The sequence below is a fragment of the Lampetra fluviatilis genome, chromosome 56, assembly GCF_964198595.1.
Source record: "Lampetra fluviatilis chromosome 56, kcLamFluv1.1, whole genome shotgun sequence".
In the NCBI taxonomy this organism is placed as follows: domain Eukaryota; kingdom Metazoa; phylum Chordata; class Hyperoartia; order Petromyzontiformes; family Petromyzontidae; genus Lampetra; species Lampetra fluviatilis.
Window position 1 is genome coordinate 8,759,773 of NC_136330.1, and position 21,240 is coordinate 8,781,012.

Consider the following 21,240-nt stretch of genomic DNA (forward strand, 5'->3'; position numbering starts at 1 on the left):
ACTCACACACTCACACACACGCACTCACACACACACTCACACACTCTCACACACACACACACGCACGCACTCACACACTCACACACACACACGCACTCACACACTCTCACACACTCACACACGCACTCACACACACACTCACACACTCTCACACACTCACACACACACTCTCACACACACACACTCACACACACACAGACACGCACACACACTCACACACACACTCTCACACACGCACTCACACACACACACTGACACACACTCACACTCACACACACTCACACACACGCACACACACGCACACACACACACTCACACACTGACACACACTCACGCACACACACACACACGCACGCTCGCACTCGGCCTGAACGCGGAACTGCGCTCCGAGTCCCGGGCTGTTGGCGGTGGTGGAGTAGGTGCTGGTGGTGGTGGAGGTGGTGGTGGTGCTGGTGTGGTGGAGGTGGTGGTGGTGCTGGTTGTGCTGGTGGTGGTAGTGGTGTAGGTGGTGGTGGAGGTGGTGGTGGTAGTGGTGTAGGTGGTGGTGGAGGTGCTGCTGGTGCTGGTGGAGGTGGTGGCGGTGGAGGCGGCGCCGCGCCCACTGAGTCCGCAGGGAGCCGGGCCGCGAGACCCCTCCAGCAGCGGGACCCCAGCAGAGGGACCCCAGCAGAGGGACCCCAGCAGAGGGACCCCAGCAGAGGGACCCCAGCAGAGGGACCCCAGCAGAGGGAGCCGGACCCCCCACAGGTGAGCGGGGACTCAACCCCCACCCCCAACCTACCCCCTCGCCATCACCCCTCACCTACCCCCTCGCCACCACCCCACCTACCCCCTCGCCACCACCCCCCCCACCTACCCCCTCGCCACCACCCCCCACCTACCCCCTCGCCACCCCCCCACCTACCCCCTCGCCACCCCCCCCCCCCACCTACCCCCTCGCCACCACCCCCCACCTACCCCCTCGCCTCCCCCACCTACCCCCTCGCCACCACCCCCCACCTACCCCCTCTTCACCCCCCCCCCACCACCCCCCCCACCTACCCCCTCGCCACCACCCCCCTCACCTACCCCCTCGCACCACCCCCCACCTACCCCCTCGCCACCACGCCCCTCACCTACCCCCTCGCCACCACCCCCCCCCCACCTACCCCCTCGCCACCCCCCCCTACCTACCCCCTCGCCACCACCCCCCCACCTACCCCCTCGCCACCACCCCCCACCTACCCCCTCGCCACCACCCCCCCCATCCCCCCTAACCCTAACCTACCCCCTCGCCACCACTCCCCCCCACCTACCCCCTCGCCACCACCCCCCCCACCTACCCCCTCGCCACCACCCCCCACCTACCCCCTCGCCACCACCCCCCCCCATCCTCCCCAGCCCTAACCTACCCCCTCGCCACCACCCCCCCACCTACCCCCCCCCCAGCCCCCCACCACTCCCCGGGGACGAATAGGAATTGTCCAAGTGTGAGTGCCGGTGAATAACCGCAACCCGTACCCCCTAACCCGTACCCCCTAACCTCTACCCCCTAACCCCGTACCCCCTAACCCGTACCCCCTAACCTCTACCCCCTAACCCCGTACCCCCTAACCCGTACCCCCTAACATCTACCCCCTAACCCCTACCCCCTAACCCGTACCCCTAACCTCCACCCCCTAACCCGTACCCCCTAACTCGTACCCCCTAACCCCTACCCCCGAACCTCTACCCCCTAACCCGTACCCCCTAACCCGTACCCCCTAACCTCTACCCCCTAACCCGTACCCCCTAACCCGTACCCCCTAACCTCTACCCCCTAACCCCTACCCTTTAACCCGTACCCCCTAACCTCTAACCCCTAACCCGTACCCCCTAACTCGTACCCCCTAACCCCTACCCCCTAACCTCTACCCCCTAACCCGTACCCCCTAACCCGTACCCCCTAACCTCTAACCCGTACCCCCTAACTCGTACCCCCTAACCTCTACCCCCTAACCCCTACCCCCTAACCCGTACTCCCTAACCTCTACCCCCTAACCCCTACCCCCTAACCCGTACCCCCTAACCTCTACCCCCTAACCCGTACCCCCTAACTCGTACCCCCTAACCCGTACCCCCTAACCTCTACCCCCTAACTCCTACCCCCTAACCTCTACCCCCTAACCCGTACCCCCTAACCTCTACCCCCAACCCCTACCCCCTAACCCGTGCCTCCTAACCTATACCCTTTAAACCCTACCCCCTCTAACCCCCAATCCGAACCCCTCTAACTCCATCCCCTCGCACGTAGCCAGGGGTCAGGACTCGGACTGTGGATGGCGAAGTGCGCTAACCACTGCGCCACCGCTCCTCGGTGACCCTGCACACCATCACATGTGGGTGTGATGGTGAGTGATGTGATGGTGAGCGATGGGTGTGATGGTGAGTGATGTGATGTGGGTGTGATGGTGAGCGATGGGTGGTGATGTGGGTGTGATGGTGAGTGATGGGTGGTGATGTGGGTGTGATGGTGAGTGATGAGATGTGGGTGTGATGGTGAGTGATGGGGGGTGATGTGGGTGTGATGGTGAGTGATGGGTGGTGATGTGGGTGTGATGGTGAGTGATGGGTGGTGATGTGGGTGTGATGGTGAGTGATGGGTGGTGATGTGGGTGTGATGGTGAGTGATGGGTGGTGATGTGAGTGTGATGGTGAGTGATGTGATGGTGAGTAATGTGATGGTGAGTGAAGGGTGTGATGGTGAGTGATGGGTGGTGATGTGGGTGTGATGGTGAGTGATGGGGGGTGATGTGGGTGTGATGGTGAGTGATGGGTGGTGATGTGGGTGTGATGGTGAGTGATGTGATGGTGATGTGGGTGTGATGGTGAGTCATGGAGGTTAGCAATGGGTGTCGATGCTGCTGCTGCTGCTAATGTTGGTGGTGATGGTGCTGATGGTGATGGTGCTGATGGTGATGGTGCTGATGGTGATGGTGCGGATGGTGATGGAGGTGATGGTGGTTGTGATGATGATGGTGGTGATGACGATGGTGCGGATGGTGATGGAGGTGATGGTGGTTGTGATGATGATGGTGGTGATGACGATGGTGCTGATGGTGATGGAGGTGATGGTGGTTGTGATGATGATGATGGTGGTGATATCGGTGGTGATGGTGTTAATGCTGGTGATGGTGGGGATGGTGATGGTATTGACGGTGGTGATGGTGGTGATGGTGCTGATGATCGTAGTGGTGGGGATGGTGGTGGTGGGGATGGTGATGGTGTTGTCGGTGGTGATGGTGGTGATGGTGGATGGTGGTCGCATAGAGGGGTCTAAACGGGCGCGGCACGCGCTAGAGAGAGATGGAGTGATGTGGTACAGGAGAACGTGGAGCTGAGTGGACTTGCCGATGACCGGTACCAGCGGTGTCAAGATCGGCCTCTGTGGAGGAGGCTCGTGAAGGACGCTGCTACTGGGCAGTTGGAGGCAGTCGCCCTCCAATAACAACGGAGCGCCGGGTGGCTAAATGCAGCAAGTTGGCACAGTGGGGGTACAGCTGGTGGTGCATCTACCAGTCATGTCGGTCATCTCAGTCATCTCGGTCATGTCAGTCATCTCGGTCATCTCAGTCAGGCAACCCATGGGAGCTGAGTCTGCCCCGAGACCTCCTGTCAGCACGTGGCCGCAAAGTGCACCTGGCCCGGCACAGGCGCCGTGGTGACGTCACCGTCACTGAGTGGCGGATGGCGGCTATTGGTATTGGATGGTGGTGTTGGTGGTGATGGTGATGGTGGTGATGGTGCTGATGGTGATGGTGCTGATGGTGATGGTGGTGATGTTGCTGATGGTGATGGTGGTGATGGTGCTGATGGTGATGGGGGTGATGGTGCTGATGGTGATGGTGCTGATGGTGCTGATGGTGATGGGGGTGATGGTGCTGATGGTGATGGGGGTGATGGTGCTGATGGTGATGGTGCTGATGGTGCTGATGGTGATGGGGGTGATGGTGCTGATGGTGCTGATGGTGCTGATGGTGATGGGGGTGATGGTGCTGATGGTGATGGGGGTGATGGTGCTGATGGTGATGGTGGTGATGGTGCTGATGGTGATGGGGGTGATGGTGCTGATGATGATGGGGGTGATGGTGCTGATGGTGATGGGGGTGATGGTGCTGATGGTGATGGGGGTGATGGTGCTGATGGTGATGGTGCTGATGGTGCTGATGGTGATGGGGGTGATGGTGCTGATGGTGATGGGGGTGATGGTGCTGATGGTGATGGTGGTGATGGTGCTGATGGTGATGGGGGTGATGGTGCTGATGGTGATGCGGGTGATGGTGCTGATGGTGATGGGGGTGATGGTGCTGATGGTGATGGTGCTGATGGTGCTGATGGTGATGGGGGTGATGGTGCTGATGGTGCTGATGGTGATGGGGGTGATGGTGCTGATGGTGATGGGGGTGATGGTGCTGATGGTGATGGTGGTGATGGTGCTGATGGTGATGGGGGTGATGGTGCTGATGGTGATGGGGGTGATGGTGCTGATGGTGATGGGGGTGATGGTGCTGATGGTGATGGGGGTGATGGTGCTGATGGTGATGGTGCTGATGGTGCTGATGGTGATGGGGGTGATGGTGCTGATGGTGATGGGGGTGATGGTGCTTATGGTGATGGGGGTGATGGTGCTGATGGTGATGGTGGTGATGGTGCTGATGGTGATGGGGGTGATGGTGCTGATGGTGATGGTGGTGATGGTGATGGGGGTGATGGTGTTGATGGTGATGGGGGTGATGGTGCTGATGGTGATGGGGGTGATGGTGCTGATGGTGCTGATGGTGCTGCTGGTGATGGTGCTGGGGGTGATGGTGCTGATGGTGATGGGGGTGATGGTACTGATGGTGATGGGGGTGATGGTGCTTATGGTGATGGGGGTGATGGTGCTGATGCTGATGGTGCTGATGGTGATGGGGGTGATGGTGCTGATGGTGCTGATGGTGATGGGGGTGATGGTGCTGATGGTGATGGGGGTGATGGTGCCGATGGTGATGGTGCTGATGGTGATGGGGGTGATGGTGATGGGGGTGATGGTGCTGATGGTGATGGTGCTGATGGTGCTGATGGTGATGGTGCTGATGGTGATGGGGGTGATGGTGCTGATGGTGATGGTGATGATGGTGCTGATGGTGGTGATGGTGCTGATGGTGATGGGGGTGATGGTGCTGATGGTGATGGGGGTGATGGTGCTGATAGTGATGGGGGTGATGGTGCTGATGGTGATGGTGGTGATGGTGCTGATGGTGCTGATTGTGATGGTGCTGATGGTGATGGGGGTGATGGTGCTGATGGTGATGGGGGTGATGGTGCTGATGGTGATGGGGGTGATGGTGCTGATGGTGATGGTGCTGATGGTGATGGGGGTGATGGTGCTGATGGTGATGGTGCTGATGGTGATGGGGGTGATGGTGCTGATGCTGATGGTGGTGATGGTGCTGATGGTGATGGTGCTGATGGTGATGGGGGTGATGGTGCTGATGGTGCTGATGGTGCTGATGGTGATGGGGGTGATGGTGCTGATGGTGATGGGGGTGATGGTGCTGATGGTGATGGGGGTGATGGTGCTGATGGTGCTGATGGTGATGGGGCTGATGGTGATGGGGGTGATGGTGATGGGGGTGATGATGCTGATGGTGCTGATGGTGCTGATGGTGATGGTGCTGATGGTGATGTGGGTGATGGTGCTGATGGTGATGGGGGTGATGGTGCTGATGGTGATGGTGCTGATGGTGCTGATGGTGATGGGGGTGATGGTGCTGATGGTGCTGATGGTGCTGATGGTGATGGTGCTGATGGTGATGGGGGTGATGGTGCTGATGGTGATGGTGGTGATGGTGCTGATGGTGATGGGGGTGATGGTGCTGATGGTGATGCGGGTGATGGTGCTGATGGTGATGGGGGTGATGGTGCTGATGGTGATGGTGCTGATGGTGCTGATGGTGATGGGGGTGATGGTGCTGATGGTGCTGATGGTGATGGGGGTGATGGTGCTGATGGTGATGGGGGTGATGGTGCTGATGGTGATGGTGGTGATGGTGCTGATGGTGATGGGGGTGATGGTGCTGATGGTGATGGGGGTGATGGTGCTGATGGTGATGGGGGTGATGGTGCTGATGGTGATGGGGGTGATGGTGCTGATGGTGATGGTGCTGATGGTGCTGATGGTGATGGGGGTGATGGTGCTGATGGTGATGGGGGTGATGGTGCTTACGGTGATGGGGGTGATGGTGCTGATGGTGATGGTGGTGATGGTGCTAATGGTGATGGGGGTGATGGTGCTGATGGTGATGGTGGTGATGGTGATGGGGGTGATGGTGTTGATGGTGATGGGGGTGATGGTGCTGATGGTGATGGGGGTGATGGTGCTGATGGTGATGGTGGTGATGGTGCTGATGGTGCTGATGGTGATGGTGCTGGGGGTGATGGTGCTGATGGTGATGGGGGTGATGGTACTGATGGTGATGGGGGTGATGGTGCTGATGGTGATGGGGGTGATGGTGCTGATGGTGATGGTGCTGATGGTGATGGGGGTGATGGTGCTGATGGTGATGGTGCTGATGGTGATGGGGGTGATGGTGCTGATGGTGATGGTGCTGATGGTGCTGATGGTGATGGTGCTGATGGTGCTGATGGTGATGGGGGTGATGGTGCTGATGGTGATGGTGGTGATGGTGCTGATGGTGATCGGGGTGATGGTGCTGATGGTGGTGATGGTGCTGATGGTGATGGGGGTGATGGTGCTGATGGTGCTGATGGTGATGGTGATGATGGTGCTGATGGTGGTGATGGTGCTGATGGTGATGGGGGTGATGGTGCTGATGGTGATGGGGGTGATGGTGCTGATAGTGATGGGGGTGATGGTGCTGATGGTGATGGTGGTGATGGTGCTGATGGTGCTGATTGTGATGGTGCTGATGGTGATGGGGGTGATGGTGCTGATGGTGATGGGGGTGATGGTGCTGATGGTGATGGGGGTGATGGTGCTGATGGTGATGGTGCTGATGGTGATGGGGGTGATGGTGCTGATGGTGATGGTGCTGATGGTGATGGGGGTGATGGTGCTGATGCTGATGGTGGTGATGGTGCTGATGGTGATGGTGCTGATGGTGATGGGGGTGATGGTGCTGATGGTGCTGATGGTGCTGATGGTGATGGTGCTGATGGTGATGGGGGTGATGGTGATGGTGCGGATGGTGATGGAGGTGATGGTGGTTGTGATGATGATGGTGGTGATGACGATGGTGCGGATGGTGATGGAGGTGATGGTGGTTGTGATGATGATGGTGGTGATGACGATGGTGCTGATGGTGATGGAGGTGATGGTGGTTGTGATGATGATGATGGTGGTGATATCGGTGGTGATGGTGTTAATGCTGGTGATGGTGGGGATGGTGATGGTATTGACGGTGGTGATGGTGGTGATGGTGCTGATGATCGTAGTGGTGGGGATGGTGGTGGTGGGGATGGTGATGGTGTTGTCGGTGGTGATGGTGGTGATGGTGGATGGTGGTCGCATAGAGGGGTCTAAACGGGCGCGGCACGCGCTAGAGAGAGATGGAGTGATGTGGTACAGGAGAACGTGGAGCTGAGTGGACTTGCCGATGACCGGTACCAGCGGTGTCAAGATCGGCCTCTGTGGAGGAGGCTCGTGAAGGACGCTGCTACTGGGCAGTTGGAGGCAGTCGCCCTCCAATAACAACGGAGCGCCGGGTGGCTAAATGCAGCAAGTTGGCACAGTGGGGGTACAGCTGGTGGTGCATCTACCAGTCATGTCGGTCATCTCAGTCATCTCGGTCATGTCAGTCATCTCGGTCATCTCAGTCAGGCAACCCATGGGAGCTGAGTCTGCCCCGAGACCTCCTGTCAGCACGTGGCCGCAAAGTGCACCTGGCCCGGCACAGGCGCCGTGGTGACGTCACCGTCACTGAGTGGCGGATGGCGGCTATTGGTATTGGATGGTGGTGTTGGTGGTGATGGTGATGGTGGTGATGGTGCTGATGGTGATGGTGCTGATGGTGATGGTGGTGATGTTGCTGATGGTGATGGTGGTGATGGTGCTGATGGTGATGGGGGTGATGGTGCTGATGGTGATGGTGCTGATGGTGCTGATGGTGATGGGGGTGATGGTGCTGATGGTGATGGGGGTGATGGTGCTGATGGTGATGGTGCTGATGGTGCTGATGGTGATGGGGGTGATGGTGCTGATGGTGCTGATGGTGCTGATGGTGATGGGGGTGATGGTGCTGATGGTGATGGGGGTGATGGTGCTGATGGTGATGGTGGTGATGGTGCTGATGGTGATGGGGGTGATGGTGCTGATGATGATGGGGGTGATGGTGCTGATGGTGATGGGGGTGATGGTGCTGATGGTGATGGGGGTGATGGTGCTGATGGTGATGGTGCTGATGGTGCTGATGGTGATGGGGGTGATGGTGCTGATGGTGATGGGGGTGATGGTGCTGATGGTGATGGTGGTGATGGTGCTGATGGTGATGGGGGTGATGGTGCTGATGGTGATGCGGGTGATGGTGCTGATGGTGATGGGGGTGATGGTGCTGATGGTGATGGTGCTGATGGTGCTGATGGTGATGGGGGTGATGGTGCTGATGGTGCTGATGGTGATGGGGGTGATGGTGCTGATGGTGATGGGGGTGATGGTGCTGATGGTGATGGTGGTGATGGTGCTGATGGTGATGGGGGTGATGGTGCTGATGGTGATGGGGGTGATGGTGCTGATGGTGATGGGGGTGATGGTGCTGATGGTGATGGGGGTGATGGTGCTGATGGTGATGGTGCTGATGGTGCTGATGGTGATGGGGGTGATGGTGCTGATGGTGATGGGGGTGATGGTGCTTATGGTGATGGGGGTGATGGTGCTGATGGTGATGGTGGTGATGGTGCTGATGGTGATGGGGGTGATGGTGCTGATGGTGATGGTGGTGATGGTGATGGGGGTGATGGTGTTGATGGTGATGGGGGTGATGGTGCTGATGGTGATGGGGGTGATGGTGCTGATGGTGCTGATGGTGCTGCTGGTGATGGTGCTGGGGGTGATGGTGCTGATGGTGATGGGGGTGATGGTACTGATGGTGATGGGGGTGATGGTGCTTATGGTGATGGGGGTGATGGTGCTGATGCTGATGGTGCTGATGGTGATGGGGGTGATGGTGCTGATGGTGCTGATGGTGATGGGGGTGATGGTGCTGATGGTGATGGGGGTGATGGTGCCGATGGTGATGGTGCTGATGGTGATGGGGGTGATGGTGATGGGGGTGATGGTGCTGATGGTGATGGTGCTGATGGTGCTGATGGTGATGGTGCTGATGGTGATGGGGGTGATGGTGCTGATGGTGATGGTGATGATGGTGCTGATGGTGGTGATGGTGCTGATGGTGATGGGGGTGATGGTGCTGATGGTGATGGGGGTGATGGTGCTGATAGTGATGGGGGTGATGGTGCTGATGGTGATGGTGGTGATGGTGCTGATGGTGCTGATTGTGATGGTGCTGATGGTGATGGGGGTGATGGTGCTGATGGTGATGGGGGTGATGGTGCTGATGGTGATGGGGGTGATGGTGCTGATGGTGATGGTGCTGATGGTGATGGGGGTGATGGTGCTGATGGTGATGGTGCTGATGGTGATGGGGGTGATGGTGCTGATGCTGATGGTGGTGATGGTGCTGATGGTGATGGTGCTGATGGTGATGGGGGTGATGGTGCTGATGGTGCTGATGGTGCTGATGGTGATGGGGGTGATGGTGCTGATGGTGATGGGGGTGATGGTGCTGATGGTGATGGGGGTGATGGTGCTGATGGTGCTGATGGTGATGGGGCTGATGGTGATGGGGGTGATGGTGATGGGGGTGATGATGCTGATGGTGCTGATGGTGCTGATGGTGATGGTGCTGATGGTGATGTGGGTGATGGTGCTGATGGTGATGGGGGTGATGGTGCTGATGGTGATGGTGCTGATGGTGCTGATGGTGATGGGGGTGATGGTGCTGATGGTGCTGATGGTGCTGATGGTGATGGTGCTGATGGTGATGGGGGTGATGGTGCTGATGGTGATGGTGGTGATGGTGCTGATGGTGATGGGGGTGATGGTGCTGATGGTGATGCGGGTGATGGTGCTGATGGTGATGGGGGTGATGGTGCTGATGGTGATGGTGCTGATGGTGCTGATGGTGATGGGGGTGATGGTGCTGATGGTGCTGATGGTGATGGGGGTGATGGTGCTGATGGTGATGGGGGTGATGGTGCTGATGGTGATGGTGGTGATGGTGCTGATGGTGATGGGGGTGATGGTGCTGATGGTGATGGGGGTGATGGTGCTGATGGTGATGGGGGTGATGGTGCTGATGGTGATGGGGGTGATGGTGCTGATGGTGATGGTGCTGATGGTGCTGATGGTGATGGGGGTGATGGTGCTGATGGTGATGGGGGTGATGGTGCTTACGGTGATGGGGGTGATGGTGCTGATGGTGATGGTGGTGATGGTGCTAATGGTGATGGGGGTGATGGTGCTGATGGTGATGGTGGTGATGGTGATGGGGGTGATGGTGTTGATGGTGATGGGGGTGATGGTGCTGATGGTGATGGGGGTGATGGTGCTGATGGTGATGGTGGTGATGGTGCTGATGGTGCTGATGGTGATGGTGCTGGGGGTGATGGTGCTGATGGTGATGGGGGTGATGGTACTGATGGTGATGGGGGTGATGGTGCTGATGGTGATGGGGGTGATGGTGCTGATGGTGATGGTGCTGATGGTGATGGGGGTGATGGTGCTGATGGTGATGGTGCTGATGGTGATGGGGGTGATGGTGCTGATGGTGATGGTGCTGATGGTGCTGATGGTGATGGTGCTGATGGTGCTGATGGTGATGGGGGTGATGGTGCTGATGGTGATGGTGGTGATGGTGCTGATGGTGATCGGGGTGATGGTGCTGATGGTGGTGATGGTGCTGATGGTGATGGGGGTGATGGTGCTGATGGTGCTGATGGTGATGGTGATGATGGTGCTGATGGTGGTGATGGTGCTGATGGTGATGGGGGTGATGGTGCTGATGGTGATGGGGGTGATGGTGCTGATAGTGATGGGGGTGATGGTGCTGATGGTGATGGTAGTGATGGTGCTGATGGTGCTGATTGTGATGGTGCTGATGGTGATGGGGGTGATGGTGCTGATGGTGATGGGGGTGATGGTGCTGATGGTGATGGGGGTGATGGTGCTGATGGTGATGGTGCTGATGGTGATGGGGGTGATGGTGCTGATGGTGATGGTGCTGATGGTGATGGGGGTGATGGTGCTGATGCTGATGGTGGTGATGGTGCTGATGGTGATGGTGCTGATGGTGATGGGGGTGATGGTGCTGATGGTGCTGATGGTGCTGATGGTGATGGGGGTGATGGTGCTGATGGTGATGGGGGTGATGGTGCTGATGGTGATGGGGGTGATGGTGCTGATGGTGCTGATGGTGATGGGGCTGATGGTGATGGGGGTGATGGTGATGGGGTGATGATGCTGATGGTGCTGATGGTGCTGATGGTGATGGTGCTGATGGTGATGTGGGTGATGGTGCTGATGGTGATGGGGGTGATGGTGCTGATGGTGATGGTGCTGATGGTGCTGATGGTGATGGTGCTGATGGTGTTGATGGTGATGGGGGTGATGGTGCTGACGGTGATGGTGCTGATGGTGCTGATGGTGATGGTGCTGATGGTGATGGGGGTGATGGGGGTGATGGTGCTGATGGTGATGTGGGTGATGGTGCTGATGGTGATGGTGCTGATGGTGATGGGGGTGATGGTGCTGATGGTGCTGATGGTGATGGTGCTGATGGTGCTGATGGTGATGGGGGTGATGGTGCTGATGGTGATGTGAGTGATGGTGCTGATGGTGATGGTGCTGATGGTGATGGTGCTGATGGTGATGGGGGTGATGGTGCTGATGGTGCTGATGGTGATGGTGCTGATGGTGATGGTGCTGATGGTGATGGGGGTGATGGTGATGGTGATGGGGGTGGTGGTAATGGTGCTGATGGTGCTGATGGTGATGGGGGTGATGGTGATGGTGATGGGGGTGGTGGTGATGGTGCTGATGGTGCTGATGGGGGTGATGTCCGTGTGCCAGGAGGCCATGGCGAGCGCCGTGGTCCCCAGCGCGTCCCCGGCTGGAGGAGGAGGAGGAGGGGGAGGGGGGGGCACGGGAGGGGAGGAGAAGTCCCGCAAGACGCTCCTCTCTGGCATGGGCATGGGCAAGAAGGACAAGAGTAAGGGAGCACGCCCACTGCACCGCGTCCCCCTCACCCCTGACCCCGTGACCCCTGACCCGTGACCCCTGACCCCGTGACCCCTGACCCCGTGTCCCCTTGACCCCATGTCTCCCTGACCCCCTGTCTCCCTGACCCCGTGTCTCTGTGTCACAATGACCCCCTGACCCCGTGTCTCCTTGACCCCGTGTCCCCGTGTCTCCTTGACCCCGTGTCCCTGTGTCTCCCTGACCCCGTGACCCCGTGTATTCCTGACCCTGTGTCCCCCTGACCCCGTGTCTCCCTGACCCCGTGTCCCCCTGACCCCGTGTCTCTGTGTCACAATGACCCCGTGTCTCCCTGACACGGTGACCCCGTGTCTCCCTGACTCCCTGACCCCATGACCCCCTGTCTCCCTGACCCCGTGACCCCCTGACCCCCTAACCCTGTGACCCCGTCTCTATGCAGAGAAGCCGGTGCAGCGTCTGGAGATCTCGGCTCCGTCAGGCTTTGCTCACCGCGTCCACGTGGGATTCAACTCCAACACGGGCGAGTTCACCGTGAGCCACGCCCCCCCGCCGTGCCCACGGCCATCACCCCACGTGGCCGTCTCCCCACGTGTCTCCGGGTGTCCCCGCGCCCTTCCACATCTCCCTGTCCCCAAGATCCCCGTGTCCTCAAATTCCACGTCCCCCTCGTCTTTACGTGTCCCGTCTCCTCCCCACTTCCCTCCGTGTTTGGCTCTGGTCGTTGTGGTGAGCCAGGTCACCCGTGAGCCAGGCCACCCGTGAGCCAGGCCACTCGTGAGCCAGGCCACCCGTGAGCCAGGCCACTCGTGAGCCAGGCCACCTGTGAGCCAGGCCACCCGTGAGCCAGGTCACTCGTGAGCCAGGCCACCCGTGAGCCAGGCCACTCGTGAGCCAGGCCACCCGTGAGCCAGGCCACTCGTGAGCCAGGCCACCTGTGAGCCAGGCCACCCGTGAGCCAGGTCACTCGTGAGCCAGGTCACTCGTGAGCCAGGCCACTCGTGAGCCAGGCCACCCGTGAGCCAGGCCACTCGTGAGCCAGGCCACTCGTGAGCCAGGCCACCCGTGAGCCAGGTCACCCGTGAGCCAGGCCACTCGTGAGCCAGGCCACTCGTGAGCCAGGTCACTCGTGAGCCAGGTCACTCGTGAGCCAGGCCACTCGTGAGCCAGGTCACCCGTGAGCCAGGCCACTCGTGAGCCAGGCCACTCGTGAGCCAGGTCACTCGTGAGCCAGGTCACCCGTGAGCCAGGCCACTCGTGAGCCAGGCCACTCGTGAGCCAGGCCACTCGTGAGCCAGGTCACCCGTGAGCCAGGCCACCCGTGAGCCAGGCCACTCGTGAGCCAGGCCACTCGTGAGCCAGGTCACTCGTGAGCCAGGCCACTCGTGAGCCAGGTCACTCGTGAGCCAGGCCACTCGTGAGCCAGGTCACCCGTGAGCCAGGCCACTCGTGAGCCAGGCCACTCGTGAGCCAGGTCACTCGTGAGCCAGGTCACTCGTGAGCCAGGCCACTCGTGAGCCAGGTCACTCGTGAGCCAGGTCACCCGTGAGCCAGGTCACCCGTGAGCCAGGCCACTCGTGAGCCAGGCCACTCGTGAGCCAGGTCACTCGTGAGCCAGGCCACTCGTGAGCCAGGTCACTCGTGAGCCAGGCCACTCGTGAGCCAGGTCACTCGTGAGCCAGGCCACTCGTGAGCCAGGTCACCCGTGAGCCAGGCCACTCGTGAGCCAGGCCACTCGTGAGCCAGGTCACTCGTGAGCCAGGCCACTCGTGAGCCAGGTCACTCGTGAGCCAGGTCACCCGTGAGCCAGGTCACTCGTGAGCCAGGCCACTCGTGAGCCAGGTCACTCGTGAGCCAGGTCACTCGTGAGCCAGGCCACTCGTGCCAATGCGGCTCCCCCGGTCTGTCCACCGCTCACCTGGCCGCACAAACCCCACTTGACACTCCACCCCGTGCCCCCCCCCCGTGCCCCCCCCCCCCCCGTGCCCCCCGCCCCGCAGGGCATGCCGGAGCAGTGGGCGCGCATGCTGCAGACGGCCAACATCTCCGAGTGGGAGCAGAAGGAGAACCCGCAGGCCGTGCTGGACGCCCTCACCTTCCTGCAGGGCGAGCGCGGCGCCCGCGGCTCACACAAGTACATGCGGCTGTCCGCAGGGGGCACGCCCAGCGGTGAGACACGGAGACACGGGGACACGGGGACATGGGGACACGAGGACACGAGGACACGGGGACATGGTGACAAGGGGATAAGGGGACAAGGGGGGAGGACGTGGGGACGTGGGGAAACACAGGGTTCAAGGGTCACACGGGCCATGGACACCGCAACATGGGGCCTGGCATAACGCAGGCTCAGCTCACCTGTATCACCTGTCACTCACCTGTCACTCACATATGTCTTACCTGTGTGACCCTGTGTCTTACCTGTGATCCTGGCTGCAGGTAAAGATGAAGCAACCCCAGATCCCACACCCCAGGTGAGACCCTGAACTGTGCTGTTGTAGCTGGTGATAATGTTGCTGATGATGATGGTGATGATTATGTTGCAAATGATGCTGCTGGTAATAATGCTGATCATGATGCTGATGCCCCTGCTACTGCTGCCGATGATTATTATGATAATGATCATCAAAATGATGATGTTGATGATAATGCTTATCATGATGATCATGATGCTGAGGCTACCGCTGCTGCTGATGATCATAATAATAATGCTGATGATGATGCTTATCATGATGATCAAGATCCTATTACCACAATGATCGTGCTGATGATGCTGATGATGACGGTGGTGCTGATGATGCTGATGATGGTTCTGATGATGATGATGGTGCTGATGATGGTGCTGCTGATGATGATGGTGCTGCTGATTATGATGGTGCTACTGTTGATGATGGTGATGATGCTGATGGTGATGGTGCTGCTGATTATGATGGTGCTACTCTTGATGAGGATGCTACTGTTGATGAGGATGCTGCTGTTGATGATGATGGTGCTGCTGATGATGATGATGGTGATGGTGCTGATGATGATGGTGCTGATGATGATTGTGATGATGGTGCTGCTGATGATGATGGTGCTGCTGCTGATGATGCTGATGATGATGGTGGTGCTGATGATGATGGTGCTGCTGCTGATGATGATGATGGTGCTGATGATGATGGTGCTGATGATGATGATTGTGACGAGGTGAATAACCAGGCCGAGTCTCCGGACTCTGACGACGACTCTCCGCCCCCACCCATCGCCCCGCGGCCGGAGTGCACCAAATCGGTGAGTTCACTCACCACTCGCCGCTCACCACACACTCACCACTCGCCACGCACTCACTCACCACACACTCACCACACACTCACTCACCACACACTCACCACTCACCACTCGCCATGCTCTCACTCACCACACACTCACCACTCGCTACGCTCTCACTCACCACTCACCACTCACCACACACGCACCACTCACCACAGTCTCACTCACCACACACTCACCACACACTCACCACTCACCACACACTCACTCATCACACATCACTCGACATGCTCTCACTCACCACACACTCACCACACACTCACCACACACTCACCACTCACCACACACTCACCACTCGCCATGCTTTCACTCACTACACACTCACCACTCGCTACGCTCTCACTTACCACATACTCACCACTCACCACACACTCACCACTCACCACACACTCACCACTCACTCACCACACACTCACTACTCACCACACACTCACTCACCACTCACCACGCACTCGCTTCTCACCACACTCACCACTCACCACACACTCACCACTCACTCACCACTCCCCACACACTCACCACTCACCACACACTCACCACTCACCACACACTCACCACTCACTCACCACACACTCACTACTCACCACACACTCACCACTCACCACGCACTCGCTACTCACCATACACTCACCACTCACCACACACTCACTCACCACTCACTCACCACACACTCACTCACCACACACTCACTCACCACACACTCACCACTCACCACACACTCACCACTCACCACGCTCTCACTCACCACACACTCACCACTCATCACGCTCTCACTCACCACATACTCACCACACACTCACCACTCACTCACCACTCACTTATTCACCACTCACCACACACTCACTTACCACTCACTACACTCACCATGCACTACACTCACCACTCACTACACTCACCACGCACTCACCACGCACTCACCACTCACTACACTCACCACGCACTCACCACGCACTCACCACTCACTACACTCACCAATCACTACACTCACCACTCACTACACTCACCACTCACTACACTCACCACACACTCACCACTCACTACACTCACCACAGACTCACCACTCACTACACTCACCACACACTCACCACTCACTACACTCACCACGCACTCACCACGCACTCACCACTCACTACACTCACCACTCACCACTCACTCAGCAGTCACCACTCACTCAGTACCCACCACTAACTCCTCACCCCTCACCACTCACCACTCACCCCTCACTCTTCTCCGCTCCTCACCCCTCACCCGCAGGTGCGCACGGTCTCTGTAATTGACCTCGTGACCCCGGAGAGCGGTGGAGTCAAAGGTCGCCCGCGAGTTCGCCATGGCGACAGTGAGGTCATCGCCAACCTGAGTGGGTGACGCCTCCCAGGGATCACCCCCTAATCCCTCCCCAGAGTACCCCCTAATCCCTCCGCAGAGTACCCCCTAATCCCTCCGAGAGTACCCCCTAATCCCTCCCCAGAGTACCCCCTAAACCCCCCCCAGAGTACCCCCTAATCCCTCCCCAGAGTACCCCCTAAACCCCCCCAGAGTACCCCCTAATCCCTCCCAGAGTACCTCCTAATCCCTCCCCAGAGTACCCCCTAAACCCCCCCAGAGTACCCCCTAATCCCTCCCCAGAGTACCCCCTAAACCCCCACAGAGTACCCCCTAATCCCTCCCAGAGTACCCCCTAATCCCTCCCCAGAGTACCCCCTAATCCCCCCCAGAGTACCCCCTAATCCCTCCCCAGAGTACCCCCTAAACCCCCCCAGAGTACCCCCTAATCCCCCCCAGAGTACCCCCTAATCCCTCCATAAGTACCCCCTAATCCCCCCAGAGTACCCCCTAATCCCTCCCAGAGTACCCCCTAATCCCTCCCCAGAGTACCCCCTAAACCCCCCCAGAGTACCCCCCTAATCCCCCCAGAGTACCCCCTAAACCCCCCCAGAGTACCCCCTAATCCCTCCCAGAGTACCCCCCTAATCCCCCCAGAGTACCCCCTAAACCCCCCCAGAGTACCCCCTAATCCCTCCCAGAGTACCCCCTAATCCCTCCCCAGAGTACCCCCTAAACCCCCCCAGAGTACCCCCTAATCCCTCCCCAGAGTACCCCCTAAACCCCCCCAGAGTACCCCCTAATCCCTCCCAGAGTACCCCCTAATCCCTCCCCAGAGTACCCCCTAATCCCTCCCCAGAGTACCCCCTAAACCCCCCCAGAGTACCCCCTAATCCCCCCCAGAGTACCCCCTAATCCCTCCAAGAGTACCCCCTAATCCCCCCAGAGTACCCCCTAATCCCTCCCAGAGTACGCCCTAATCCCTCCCAGAATACCACCTAATCCCCCCCGAGTATCCCCTAATCCCACCCAGAGTACCCCCTAAACCCCCCCAGAGTACCCCCTAATCCCTCCCAGAGTACCCCCTAATCCCCCCCAGAGTACCCCCTAATCCCCCCCAGAGTACCCCCTAATCCCTCCCAGAGTATCCCCTAATCCCCCCCAGAGTACCCCCTAATCCCCCCCAGAGTACCCCCTAATCCCCCCCAGAGTACCCCCTAATCCCCCCCAGAGTACCCCCTAATCCCCCCCAGAGTATCCCCTAATCCCTCCCAGAGTACCCCCTAATCCCCCCAGAGTACCCCCTAAACCCCCCAGAGTACCCCCTAACCCCCCCAGAGTACCCCCTAATCCCTCCCAGAGTACCCCCTAATCCCCCCCAGAGTACCCCCTAATCCCCCCCAGAGTACCCCCTAATCCCCCCCAGAGTACCCCCTAATCCCCCCCAGAGTATCCCCTAATCCCTCCCAGAGTACCCCCTAATCCCCCCAGAGTACCCCCTAATCCCCCCAGAGTACCCCCTAACCCCCCCAGAGTACCCCCTAAACCCCCCAGAGTACCCCTAATCCCTCCCAGAGTACCCCCTAATCCCTCCCAGAGTACCCCCTAATCCCCCCCAGAGTACCCCCTAATCCCTCCCAGAGTACCCCCTAAACCCCCCCAGAGAACCCCCTAAACCCCCCAAAGTACCCCCTAATCCCTCCTAGAGTACCCCCTAAACCCTCCCAGAGTACCCCCTAATCCCTCCCAGAGTACCCCCTAATCCCTTCCAGAGTACCCCCTAATCCCCCCAGAGTACCCCCTAACCCCCCCAGAGTACCCCCTAATCCCACCCAGAGTACCCCCTAAACCCCTCCAGAGTACCCCCTAAACCCCCCCAGAGTACCCCCTAAACCCCTCAAGAGTACCCCATAAACCCTCCAGAGTACCCCCTAAACCCTCCCAGAGTACCCCCTAAACCCCCCCCAGAGTACCCCCTAAACCCCTCCAGAGTACCCCCTAATCCCTCCAGAGTACCCCCTAAACCCCCCCAGAGTACCCCCTAAACCCCTCCAGAGTACCTCCTAAACCCCTCCAGAGTACCCCCTAAACCCCCCCAGAGTACCCCCTAAACCCCCCCAGAGTACCCCCTAAACCCCTCCAGAGTACCCCCTAAACCCCCCCAGAGTACCCCCTAAACCCCCCCAGAGTACCCCCTAATCCCTCCAGAGTACCCCCTAAACCCCTCCAGAGTACCCCCTAAACCCCTCCAGAGTACCCCCTAAACCCCTCCAGAGTACCCCCTAAACCCCTCCAGAGTACCCCCTAAACCCCCCAGAGTACCCCCTAATCCCTCCAGAGTACCCCCTAAACCCCCCCAGAGTACCCCCCTAATCCCTCCAGAGTACCCCCTAAGCCACCCCAGAGTACCCCCTAATCCCTCCAGAGTACCCCCTAAACCCCTCCAGAGTACCCCCTAAACCCCCCAGAGTACCCCCTAAACCCCTCCAGAGTACCCCCTAATCCCTCCCAGAGTACCCCCCTAAACCCTCCCAGAGTACCCCCCTAATCCCCCCCAGAGTACCCCCTAATCCCCCCCAGAGTACCCCCTAATCCCCCCCAGAGTACCCCCCTAAACCCCCCCAGAGTACCCCCTAATCCCTCCCAGAGTACCCCCTAATCCCCCCCAGAGTACCCCCTAAACCCTCCCAGAGTACCCCCTAAACCCTCCCAGAGTACCCCCTAATCCCTCCCAGAGTACCCCCTAAACCCCCCCAGAGTACCCCCTAAACCCCCCCAGAGTACCCCCTAATCCCCCCAGAGTACCCCCTAAACCCTCCCAGAGTACCCCCTAATCCCCCCCAGAGTACCCCCTAATCCCTCCCAGAGTACCCCCTAAACCCTCCCAGAGTACCCCCTAATCCCTCCCAGAGTACCCCCTAAACCCTCCCAGAGTACCCCCGAAACCCCCCCAGAGTACCCCCTAATCCCTCCCAGAGTACCCCCCTAAACCCTCCCTGAGTACCCCCTAATCCCCCCCATAGTACCCCCTAATCCCCCCCAGAGTACCCCCTAATCCCTCCCAGAGTACCCCCTAATCCCTCCCAGAGTACCCCCTAAACCCTCCCAGAGTACCCCCTAATCCCCCCCATAGTACCCCCTAATCCCCCCCAGAGTACCCCCTAATCCCTCCCAGAGTACCCCCTAATCCCTCCAGAGAACCCCCTAATCCCTCCCAGAGTACCCCCTAATCCCCCCCCAGAGTACCCCCTAATCCCCCCAGAGTACCCCCTAAACCCTCCCAGAGTACCCTCTAATCCCCCCCAGAGTACCCCCTAAACCCTCCCAGAGTACCCCCTAAACCCTCCCAGAGTACCCCCTAAACCCCCCCAAAGTACCCCCTAATCCCTCCCAGAGTACCCCCTAAGCCCTCCCAGAGTACCCCCTAAACCCCTCCCAGAGTACCCCCTAATCCCTCCCAGAGTACCCCCTAATCCCCCCCAGAGTACCCCCTAATCCCTCCCAGAGTACCCCCTAAACCCTCCCAGAGTACCCCCTAATCCCCCCCAGAGTACCCCCTAATCTCCCCCAGAGTACCCCCTAATCCCCCCCAGAGTACCCCCTAAACACCCCCAGAGTACCCCCTAATCCCTCCCAGAGTACCCCCTAATCCCCCCCAGAGTACCCCCTAAACCCTCCCAGAGTACCCCCTAAACCCTCCCAGAGTACCCCCTAATCCCTCCCAGAGTACCCCCTAAACCCCCCCAGAGTACCCCCTAAACCCCCCCAGAGTACCCCCTAATCCCCCCATAGTACCCCCCCCAAACCCTCCCAGAGTACCCCCTAATCCCTCCCAGAGTACCCCCTAAACCCTCCCAGAGTACCCCCTAATCCCTCCCAGAGTACCCCCTAAACCCCCCCAGAGTACCCCCTAAACCCCCCCAGAGTACCCCCCTAATCCCTCCAGAGTACCCCCCCAAACCCTCCCAGAGTACCCCCTAATCCCTCCCAGAGTACCCCCTAAACCCTCCCAGAGTACCCCCCTAATCCCTCCCAGAGTACCCCCTAATCCCCCCCAGAGTACCCCCTAATCCCTCCAGAGTACCCCCTAAACCCCTCCAGAGTACCCCCTAAACCCCCCAGAGTACCCCCTAAACCCCTCCAGAGTACCCCCTAATCCCTCCCAGAGTACCCCCTAAACCCTCCCAGAGTACCCCCTAATCCCCCCCAGAGTACCCCCTAATCCCCCCCAGAGTACCCCCTAATCCCCCCCAGAGTACCCCCTAAACCCCCCCAGAGTACCCCCTAATCCCTCCCAGAGTACCCCCTAATCCCCCCCC

The 21,240-nt window shown here is 59.2% G+C and overlaps 1 protein-coding gene across 1 annotated transcript in view; it reads left to right on the forward strand.

Moving 5' to 3' along the window:
• The first annotated feature begins 469 nt into the window (after positions 1–469).
• LOC144950144 (serine/threonine-protein kinase PAK 3-like) overlaps positions 470–21,240 on the forward strand; it is a 41,390-nt gene continuing 20,619 nt past the window's right edge. Inside the window, exons 1-7 of the mRNA XM_078880205.1 lie at positions 470–747; positions 12,146–12,284; positions 12,732–12,823; positions 14,290–14,458; positions 14,729–14,763; positions 15,476–15,559; positions 16,853–16,959. Of these exons, the coding sequence (XP_078736331.1) occupies positions 12,152–12,284; positions 12,732–12,823; positions 14,290–14,458; positions 14,729–14,763; positions 15,476–15,559; positions 16,853–16,959 (620 nt within the window). The 5' untranslated portion in view covers positions 470–747; positions 12,146–12,151. The remainder of the gene's footprint in view (positions 748–12,145; positions 12,285–12,731; positions 12,824–14,289; positions 14,459–14,728; positions 14,764–15,475; positions 15,560–16,852; positions 16,960–21,240) is intronic.